At 36.7% G+C, this 10,953-nt stretch overlaps 2 protein-coding genes across 3 annotated transcripts; both read right to left on the reverse strand.

The window, feature by feature from the left end:
- Positions 1 to 239: 239 nt before the first annotated feature.
- Positions 240 to 3,756, reverse strand: glipr2l (GLI pathogenesis-related 2, like). Its single transcript, XM_056762527.1, has 5 exons — positions 3,423 to 3,756; positions 2,445 to 2,553; positions 2,248 to 2,351; positions 1,766 to 1,843; positions 240 to 959 (listed from the first exon to the last, which is right to left on the reverse strand). The coding sequence occupies exons 1-5, from the start codon at positions 3,433 to 3,435 to the stop codon at positions 799 to 801; spliced, it is 465 nt and encodes a 154-aa protein (XP_056618505.1). The 5' UTR covers positions 3,436 to 3,756; the 3' UTR covers positions 240 to 798.
- A 1,183-nt stretch (positions 3,757 to 4,939) lies between these two features.
- LOC130432965 (uncharacterized) lies at positions 4,940 to 8,375 on the reverse strand. 2 transcript variants are annotated; one of them, XM_056762591.1, is made up of 3 exons: positions 8,115 to 8,375; positions 7,713 to 7,840; positions 4,940 to 7,077 (listed from the first exon to the last, which is right to left on the reverse strand). In XM_056762591.1, exon 3 carries the CDS (start codon positions 7,071 to 7,073, stop codon positions 6,183 to 6,185), a length of 891 nt encoding a protein of 296 aa, XP_056618569.1. In that variant the 5' UTR covers positions 7,074 to 7,077; positions 7,713 to 7,840; positions 8,115 to 8,375; the 3' UTR covers positions 4,940 to 6,182. The 2 variants fall into 2 exon arrangements, with proteins under 2 accessions (XP_056618569.1, XP_056618567.1); XM_056762589.1 differs by lacking the exon at positions 7,713 to 7,840.
- Between the last annotated feature and the right edge of the window lie 2,578 nt (positions 8,376 to 10,953).

Genomic DNA, 10,953 nt, shown 5'->3' on the forward strand with positions numbered 1-10,953 from the left:
CTACCATGGTAGGAAAAATACTTATACATTTTTTGTTCTGTGTTGACACAAAAGAAGATATTCTGAGGAATTTAGGAAAGCAACAAGTTCTGGGGTACCTTTGAATACCAGTTTCAAATAATCTACTATGGTAGTCAAGGATGTCCCAGAAACATTAGTTCATATGTCTCTCTTTGTGTTTAACCAAACAAAGATTTTCATCTAAGTTTGGAAAAATTTGAGAGTGAGTAAATTCATGAGAGAATTTTTATGGTTGGGTGACCTATTCCTATAATTTGACTTCTGAAGAAAACAGGACATTTGTTAGAGCGTTTTGACAGTTGGCATTTTAATTCATATCAATATAAAAATACATGAGCACAAATAAATTCATTAAAATAAATTCATACATGTTTGAGAAATTATGAGTAAATGGATAAAGTAATGACCATTATTGAATCCCACTAATTCTGTAACAAATAATTGGATTCATGCTTTAATACTGTTTTAATCTACACATTCTCCTGTGAGTTGCATTGAAATGTTAATACATACACTGGTTATAGCATTACTGAGTTTATTACTGGACCTGACTCTCGGGTCCATAGGCTATGAAAATATTTTGGAACTAGCACTAATATTAGCATTTGTTTTCAAGTTATTAAAGGTCTCTGAAGTTAAATTCTTATTCAAGTCCTGTGTATCCAAACCCACCAAACCTTTTCTCATGCAATCAACTGCGTTGGATAGTATTTGACCCTCCAGGTAACGTTCAATCCAATTTTGGGAAAGAAAAATTAGTATCCAGCTACATTTGGATCAGCTTTTAGGGGGTAAGACATTGGCCTGGAAGTGGCCCTGATTGGTGATGTTGCCGGCGGGGAAATAACGTGCCACCACAAAGGTCGAGCCATCTGTTGCCACAGCTTTGCCCACGCCAAGTTTCTTTGAACCCTTCCACACCATTGCAGTGAAATGACCTAAAAGAGATTCTTGCATTATGCTTGTGTATTTCAGAGAAGATTGCAGTGTGCAGTTGTGAAATGTTTTACTCTTCAGCTACATGGTATTGATGTTAGTGGCGAGTTAAATATTTATAACCTGCTATGCCAGAGTGCTGGAACATATAAACAGTATTCCTATCCTTGTTTTACAGATTTTTTTACGGTTAGAAATGGATGTAAAATAAGAAATCTCTTATATGTGACCCTGGACAACAAAACCAGTCTTATGGGTCAATTTTTCGAATTTTATGTTTTTGCATAATCTGAAAAATGATTAAATATGCTTTCTGTCTATGCATGAGTTGTTAGAAAAGTAAAATATCTCGCTGAGATACAGCTGTTTAAAACTCTAAAAAATCTAAATATTGAGAAAATGGCATTTGAAGCTGTTAATCAGGGTCACTGTAGCAGGCCATCAACTCACAATTTTTTTTCCCCATATATTTAAGGTAGGAAATGTACAAAATATCTTCTTGGAACATGATCATTACTTAATATCCTAATGATTTTTGGCATAAAATAAAAATCGATAATTTCGACCCATACAATGTATTTTTTGCCTTTTACTAAAAATCTTCTTGTGCTACTTAAGACTGATTTTGTGATCCAGGGTCACATATGTGTTCTGCCACCTTGAGGTGGTCGATGGTTAAATGTTTAAAAAACACCTCCCCACATCTAGAGTACACTGTTAAAAGAAATATAATCTACAGATAAAACAGAGCATAGATGGGAGGCAATTGTGTCACTTCCTTGTGCGTTGTGCAGTAATTGGTTCTTACCAGTTGCAGATGAAAATCCCGCCTGGTTAAAGTTATACTGATTCACTTCATTATACCACCGATCAGACACATCTTTACCTGTTGGCACATGTACACAAACACAAAATGATTCTTAGCCTTAAACTTTAGGATTTATCCAAACTGAACATTTTTCTGGTCTGGTTGTAAGTATGCCATTTCAAGTAGGAGATCAGAAATATGCTTTCTGAGTTATGTTTCTATGAACTTAAAATGACCCACAATACTTTACATTTTGTGACACATTACAAATCTCCCTGGATTGGCCAGACATTCCATTGCACTTAGTAATCAACTTCAGGCCGAACATGGAGGTAGTCAATACATAATGAATCCCAGCTGCTGACCAGAGAACTCCTGCTTACAGAAGGATCAGTGGAAAGCAAGAGTCCAAATGGAGGGAAAAAAGACTGAAATCATACTGGACAATTCAAGTCAGAAAACACAAAGAATTGGTTTAATACCCGTTTGATCATAAGATGCCCAAGCTAAATTTTCTCCACAGTTTCCTCGACTTGACTCAACGCTGTGCTTCAGAATTCTGGTGCTGGCCAGGCTCTCCGCATATCTACAAGACATTATGTGTTTATGTGAACTTGTGCATTAAACTGTGGTGAAGTACAGAGCTATATTGATTCAAAAGATAGGAAACAGGTCTCACCTTGCTGCCTCACGGCTCAGTTTATTGCTGAGTTTTAATGATGGTGCCTGATGCTTTCTTCTGTACTCATTATGAGTTTTTAATACATCCTCAGAAAAAAGCTTGGAGGCTATAAAGTGAAGAGGATATCAATAGAAAGAGATTGAAATTAAGTGCAATTTCTGTTTTTGCTAGAATCTTCCACAACAGATTCAAGGCAAACATCTTTAATTACTATAAACAGAACTGAGAAGAATAGACTATACTAAGCTAGAAGATTAGTACAGGAACAAATACACAGGTTTTTTATTATATTTATTACCATTAATGTTTAATATTAGGATTATATTGTTTGTTCACGAATTTGCTTTGGCTTACAGCATGCTCTTGAGCTGGAATGGACCATTTTGTTGGTGATCTTTCTTTTCGGTATAATTTGGCAATGTTTGAAAGAGTATCTATCTTTCAAAGAATAGAAATCTGACCTTTGGTACAAAGGCATTAAGAATAAGATAAATTTGATTAATGAGTTACAAATTGGTATAACCACACCTTTACACAATTGAAGTCCTTTCATATGAAAAATTCCATTCATAACACCTTTGGCTGTTTTAAAATAAAGCCACACAGTGACAAAACATTTACATGTAATGTCCTGACTGCAGACAATGTTAGCTCCCTTTACAAAAGCTATTAAACTAAACAAATGTTGCCAGACAATTGTGCTTGTGACTATTGCAGGGATATTCACACAACTGCATGATGCTATTCTTTCAAACAAAGCAAGAATTGAGTATCTAACAATCCCGAGTACACATAGCAACTGACCAGCATACACACAGAAACAAACAAGCACTCAGTGTGGTAAAGCTGGCAATCTGTTCTGATAAAACATCTTTTTGAACGACAGATGAAATCGATGGATATTATATCTATTTGACTATAAGATCTATAAGATCACAGATGTTAAGAGACAATCATTTAGCAGTGTGCACTTACCTGACTTTCCCATTGTAAACAGAAGACTCCTCTGAGCTAGGCTAACGCTTGTGTGTACAATTCCCTCACTGTCAGTGTCTAACAGCTGTTACAGCTTTTCACCACAACCCCTCTCTTTCTATATTTTTCTTCAGCTTTTGTTCATATAGCACTAGTTAAACTAGTCTATTGTTTCATCTTCTACGATCCATAAACCTCAACACATTCCTAAAAATCATACAAATAAGCTTCCTTTTCCAACATTCCTTTATATAAAAATGTATCTTTTTCCCTGTTCTCTTTCTCCTAACACACCATACCTCCCTCACTTTCTTTCTCTTTACACTGTGTAAGGGCAGAAGGGATTCTCTACTCAGGACATGTGGCGATGACATCATCTAAATGAGCCATGTGACCTTATAGGGTGTTGTCATTTCTGCATGCAGCTGGAAACACTGAGCTTAAAGTCACCATGGAGTCAAACAGGATAAAGTGTTTTACTGTGTTGCAGTGACTATTATAAATTATTTATCCGTGCACACCATTCTTTTAGTTCATTTGCACTTGTAATCTTTAATCAAAAACACTAAGCTCCTCTCTCACCAACAACTCTTCACCACATGACGTCAGCAACAAAAAAGACGTAGGAGTATACAGACTGTCCAATGGCCAGGCATTTTTTTCAAATTTCAGAAGCCGTTTCACTAGGATACAAGTCATGATATGGAAAAGAAGTCAATCGCAACTTTTGTTTAATGGTGACTTTAAAGGGGTCATATGGAGTGAACACATGTTTTTCTGTGTCTTTGGTGTTTATAGGTTGCCCACGCGTGTACTTAACACGTAAAATTGCAAAAATGAAAGTGTCGGAACAAAAGATGCAATCTACCTAAAAGTGAATGCTCACCCAGACCTGCCTGAAACGCCTTGTGTAACCACACCCCCACTAATCTACATCAGTTCGTGGTATGATTTGACTAAGACCGCCCAAATTAATACGCAAGTAAGGTGGGCGTACCTTCCAGTACAATTGCTTTGGAATGTGAAATAACATTGTAAGAGTGTTACTCATCCGTCACATGCTTGCTGTATTTGACCAATCACTAAGCACTGGTTAACTGGCCAATCATACCACACCTCGCTTTTCAGAGCAATGAGCTTTGTAAAAAATCTGTGCATTTCAATGAGGTGATGCAAACATGCACGGTATGTGGAATATACAGCGTTTTAAAACCTTAAATCGTGTATATATTGCATTACATCTAAAACAAACAATAATATTTGTTTTAGCCATGTCATATGACCCCTTTAAACTGTCAAACATGGAGAATGTGAATTGCAAAAGCACAAGCGCTTGTAAGAAAACAGTTTGTTTTAAAGGGGTTTATAGCCAATTATATTTGAGAAAAGATAAGCCAATGGAATTTTAAAGTTTATTTAAAGGCACATGGTTATAGTTTATCAATTTAGGTAAATGATTATTAGCTTAATTTTGTTTCAGATGAGAAGGAAACAGAGGAAGGAGAGAAGGGGTAGGGTTTACATATTCATTACATTTACATTTATTCATTTAGCAGACATTTCATGAGAATTTTTTCAATGAGCTAACAATAAGTATACTCTACAAAGCCTTGTTTACAGATAAGACCAGAGTTTAAGGAATGAACAACACAGAAGTTTTTAAGTAGAAAAAGGGAAAATGTGGGTGAAGAACTATGCCATTAAGATAACTGCTTGAAACAGAGAAACACTTATAGTCACAATATTTGTTGGCTTTGGAATAGAATTAGGCATATATGACATAAAGTATGTTACATCATTGATCAAAGCCAAGCAAGATCAATCGATTAAAAAAATAATGCAGGATAATTTTTTGCAACAACCCATATGTGACATTTTATTGTCTATATAGCATTATTAAACACAATAAAAGAGACTTAAGGAACAAAAAATTACTTAATGTACAAGTGAATTTAATATTATTGATCGGGACAATCTACTATGGAGTTTGTATCACTGCAGATAAGACAAGCCAACAATACTAGAGATCCAACACAGACCTCTAGTGGACAGTTAAAAAAGTAAAGACCCACGAAATAAATAAATAAACCTAACCTAACCTTAATAAACCTAAGAGAGCTACAAGGCTTTTAAGCTTATTTAAAATAAATTAACTTAATTTAAAAGGTAATCATCAAGGTATATATGTTTTTCATTACGAATGCTGATTTTTCATTCAATCAGTTTTATACATTTATTGATACACTTGATACGTATGATTATCCTTTTTTTAACGGGATCTGTGATCCGTCAATAATTATCTTGGACAACAGGGTGCACTGGGGTCAAATATGTTGAGAAGGCCAAAAGTCTGATCAGTTCATCGCCCGATTTATCATGATTAAGTAAATATAACAGATACCACAATCTCTATATTTAACAATATGTATATTTAACAAATGAATAACATTACTTTAAATGTATTTCCCAAGCTGTTTTGTTATGGTCTTTACCTGTTTTCAATGGTTTACCCTTGTAAACTTATCAAACTTATCATTTGGATCAACATGTTTTTGCCTGGTTTTGTCCCCCTTGCGGAAAGATTTTGGTTTGATTCCTTTTTTTGAGTTTGTACTGTGTTTTCCTCATGGTGGGTTTTGTGTTCGTTTGAATTATTTTATAAAAGTCTTTAAATTTACAGTTTCCTGCCCACGCTTGGGTTCTGTCTCAAGCCTTTCCGTGACAGACAACATCTTTTTATCTGAAGACTGCACAGTCTGCCTAATCCCTAACCCCAGCGTAGCCCTTCCCAGCTTTAAGATTGGTAAGAATATTGTCAGCCTCATATAAACTCAGTGGAGTCTCCGGGGGTTTTATAAGATGGCGCTGAGACACTTCACACACATTCACTCTTTTAAATAGCCTGTCCTGATCCATATGCAACACCCAACCGGGCTCCATGTGAAGGGCTAAACACACATGATCCCAAACATAATACTGTTTGTTCCAGTTTACGTTCAAACTATGCAAGTAGCTTTCAGAGGGGGACTGACAGCGCCACCATATCAGCCCATCAGCATACCCACACACCCCTTCACCAAAATTAGGAAGTCGAGGATAATCGTCATAACAATGAATGTTACGAGGATGTACTACAATGGTATAGAGAATCTCTTGCTGGTACAACACAGTCTCATAAACACGTAGAACTGGACTATTGCCGGGACAGAACTGATTACCATAGTGATACAGGAGCTCTCTTATTGATAATGTGAAGCGGAAATTTCCATAGGGAGACTCTTTCTGGAAGGCCTTTGAGGTGAAGTACTGAAGAAAGGGTAACTGGTTGTGGGTAAGAGGAAGTAATGGCGTCGGAAACCGTTGTTCAGCAGAGCAGATCTCATCAGTTGTGATTGACAGTTCCCACCAGAGGAAGTGGGATGTGTCTGATGTCTGTCTAAATCCCAAATCCATAAAAATACCCTCAAGGCCACCTCTCCCAGTGACATGACACACCTTCTCTCCATGCAATTCCACAGATTCGGGATAAGCAGCAATGTTGCTGTTAAACAAGTACTTGTGCTCTATTTTCTCCCTTTTTAGGTCAGATAAGGTCAGATGCTGTCCATCAAAGTATGTCTCCTCAAATCCTCGGACATTTATGCGCTTCATCTTTCTGAAACAGAAAGTTCACATGTCCTTTCGTTACACTTCAACTCATGCCTGGCTCTCCAGCGAAAAAAGCAATTCACAAAAGCAGGTTAGATTGAAGCATAACCATCAGTTCGGTGACTTTATTCTGCTCTTCAGTTATTTCAAAGAATAGCACAATAAAATAATCCAACAGAACACATGAGACATTGGTTAAATGTAACTGAGTAGGTGATTTAATAATGACAAGATATGAACGAACAATTATAAATAACAATAAATAGTATGGTATTTTATTAAGTTATTATGAAAAGAGTATTTGGAGACAAGTTTCAAGCAAGCATTGACAAAAACAGCGAATTTACTATATGAGAACTGTTCCCTTCAAAACCAAGTCCAGGAGGATATTTTAAAAGAAATTGAAGAAAGTGCCATTTATTGTGAAATTGACTTTAACTTCAGTCTGTTAAGAACAGTCATCACTGTCCACATGACGTTAATGCTTTACACGCTTTTCACCATTGACACAGCAAACTTAAGTTTCGGTTTACAGCATCATACGGTTACAATTTCCGCCAAATTACTGCGGTCAGCATAAAACGATAGCTAAAGATTTAACCATATTGCGCCTATAAACACTATAGTGTTGTAAGACATTACTTTTGTCTAGGTTGAAAGTCGTTTTCAGTCGACGGAACACCCAGAAGCTCTGGATCCAGGGAAATGAGGACAGGTCCAATATATAGGTATAAATTAGGAAATTATGTAATGCTCTGACACAAGCACCTCTGTAGATTGAAAACCATGAAACATAAATGTTAGTACTTTTTGTTAAGGTTAGCATTATGTGAGTTCCGTGTTTTTTGACGTTACATCTGGCACATCCTGATACTGCTACAGCAATTCTCAGTGACACTTATAAGTGTCAATAATATAAACACAGGATATGGCATAAAACTATGTGGAATACCATGTGTGGGACACAAAACATATAATCTCACACATATACATAGTCAATTCTAATAAAATTAAGATTTACTAGTTTATTAAAAGTATTATTACCTTCTTCCAAGTCCTTTGACACTTTACTCTGCGTACAGTTATCTCCAGTTTTGGAGAAACCCGCGAAAAATGTGGGTCAATATTGCGTAAACGTGTACGGTTTCATCGACAAAAAACGTGTTTAAGAGATTGAATTTAGCAATATTAACGTCGATAAAAATCCCTTTACATTAAGTACGAAATCTAAACCTAAAATAATCTTCAACAAACCGGTTGTAGGTCAGACGTTATTGACTGTTGTTTGAACAAGTAACCAAAACAGAGCAGAGTTCCCAAAGAGCAATCAAACCACGCCCATTCGCGCGCGCTTCGTGGCAAAACGCGGCAATATTGGGAGTGGCACATGACTTACAATTTCTTAAATCAAAAATTGTTCTTTCTGTACAGCAAGGGAACAATGGATAAGATGACTTCTAAAGGATTCAGTACAATAAACCGGCCAGGGTGATTTTATCTCTCTTTTAGCAGATGTTAGTTTCACTTTCAAACGAAAAAAAGATCATTCGCAAACATGGGTTAAAGTTCATGTGCATATGTCTCAGTTTGGGTACAGAGCAACTGATCACAGCCCTTCGAAGCAACTTCACATTGGGGAAGAGTTGCATGTGTGTGTTTCTCTTCTCTCATACTTTTCCTTTGTCCTTTGCTATAGAATGCAGACTCGGGGATGGTCTACTGTGAGAATTTGGGTTTTGCCTGTGTCCCGCACATTGTAGCGCATATTGTTTTTGAGCAATATGTCCTGCTCATTGTTTTTAATACGGTGGCCGCTAGGTGTAACTGCCCTGCAAATACTCGAAACACAAACAAACACAGAAACACGCTGCAAATACTCGAAACACAAACAAACACAGAAACGCGCTGCAAATACTCGAAACACAAACAAACACAGAAACGCGCTGCAAATACTCGCAACACAAACAAACACAGAAACGCGCTACAAATACTCGCAACACAGACAAACACAGAAACGCCCTGCAAGCTGCACGGACGACAACGGAAGTGTTTCCGGGGGACCCCAAAAACGTATGCACCTTATTGAGACGCGCTTCATTTTGACTGTTCAAATTCGTTAGTGGAGTTGTCAGCCACATTGACTATGTCGACTAGAATAAGTTGACACGTTTTTAATCATTTAATCAAGTTTTTAATCATTTTTTAAACGAACAAAAACAGAAACGCTTTGCAAATACTCGAAACACAAACAAACAAAGAAACGCGCTGCAAATACTCGAAACACAAACAAACATAGACATGTCCCATGAGTATTACTCATCCTGAGAAAGATTAGATATGATTTTCAAAGTATTTAAACATTTCAGATATTGTGTGAGACAAAGACGAAATCCAAATTCTCACACTACCCTTATTAGAAAATACTAACTTTTTTTCCATGCCATACCTCACTTTGTCATTTATTCTCATAAATTAGACCTGTCCTAAACATTGGAATAGAGTGAACTAGAGGTAAAATATCACTCTCAGTCTCAAGGTAAAAAATCGCTCTCACAAACCTTCTCTGGATCGGTTCCACATTTGTAGAATGATCTGCCTGCTGCTAAAAGATCAGCAGATTCTGTCGCCATCTTTAAGAATCGGCTGAAAACACATCTCTTCCTTCAGCACCTGACTGATCATTTCTGATTAATATATCTTTTCTACAATAAGAAATAAAAAGCATGCTTAGATAAACTAAACTTTTCTCTGTACACTTTGGTAGGCTTTGTGAGAGATGTTTTTATTGCTCTTATGCTTTCTGTTGTCCTAATGTTTGACCCAATTGCTTCCATTGTTTATCCTGCTTGTAAGTCGCTTTGGATAAAAGCGTCTGCTAAATGACTGCATGTAAATGTAACTGCACTTTTGTGTCTGTGTCTTTCTTGGTCTCCAGTCCTGAAACTTTGTGTCTTCCATCGACTAAACTCTTCTACCTTCTACTAGACAAAAAGTAATATATAAATGTAATATGTAATAATCTTACAATAACTGACTGGGACAAAGGGGTCCGTGCCCCATTACTATGAGCCAGAGGGGGCCCTGGCCTGGGCTTCAAGGTTCCACCATAACGTTTGGTCCAGAGAACCCCCCCAAATTTTTTTTTTTATCTATTTTTAATATATGGGTCCCATTGCGTATACAAGGCCACTGTGGATATCCTGTAAAAATGAAATGATCAACAAATCATGGCAACATATGATACTGTGAGAATGTGGGTTTTACCTGTGTCCCTCAAATTGTGAGAAATGTATTACAATATACATTGTTAATCTGTATCCAGACTGTTTAAGCACTTTATCCTGCTTGTGATGTTTCACAATTATGAGTTATGTCTAGCCTTTACTAAATGTCGTTGAGAAGTTACGACTTCAAGTGTCTGTACCAAGATAACAGCATGTTCCAGATGCTGAGAACAAGGAAATAACTGCGTGCTGCCCTTTGCTAAAAATATGAACACATGATTATATATTGGACCCTTACTTAATAAACATTGGACTTTTAGTGAACTGCACTTCTGTGTCTGTGTCTGTGTCATTCTTGGTGTCCAGGCCTGAAACTTTGTGTGTCTATATCAATCAAACTGATCATTTATGAATGCATAAGAAAATCAAGTTTGGAAACGTTTACGTAATCTATGATGGAAATCAAGCCAATCCTGCACTCTGGGACATTTAAATAACTGATACCTGTTCACTGTAATTAAGATTGCTCATTTGCACTAATTCATTGGGACCTCGACTCCTCGTCTTCATTCCAGACCTGTATGACTTTATTTCTTCTGCAGAACACAAAAGAAGATATTTTAAAGGATGTTGGTAACCGAAAAACACTGGATCCCGTT

The sequence above is a fragment of the Triplophysa dalaica genome, chromosome 12, assembly GCF_015846415.1.
Source record: "Triplophysa dalaica isolate WHDGS20190420 chromosome 12, ASM1584641v1, whole genome shotgun sequence".
In the NCBI taxonomy this organism is placed as follows: domain Eukaryota; kingdom Metazoa; phylum Chordata; class Actinopteri; order Cypriniformes; family Nemacheilidae; genus Triplophysa; species Triplophysa dalaica.

Coding starts and splice junctions, on each gene's coding strand:
- LOC130432965 (XM_056762589.1), bottom strand. CDS start 7,073: ATGAAGCGCATAAATGTCCGAGGATTTGAGGAGACATACTTTGATGGA.
- glipr2l (XM_056762527.1), bottom strand. Junction 2,352..2,444: donor CTGAGCCGTGAGGCAGCAAG/GTGAGACCTGTT, acceptor AATGTCTTGTAG/ATATGCGGAGAGCCTGGCCA. Junction 1,844..2,247: donor GGCATCTTATGATCAAACGG/GTATTAAACCAA, acceptor ATGTGCCAACAG/GTAAAGATGTGTCTGATCGG.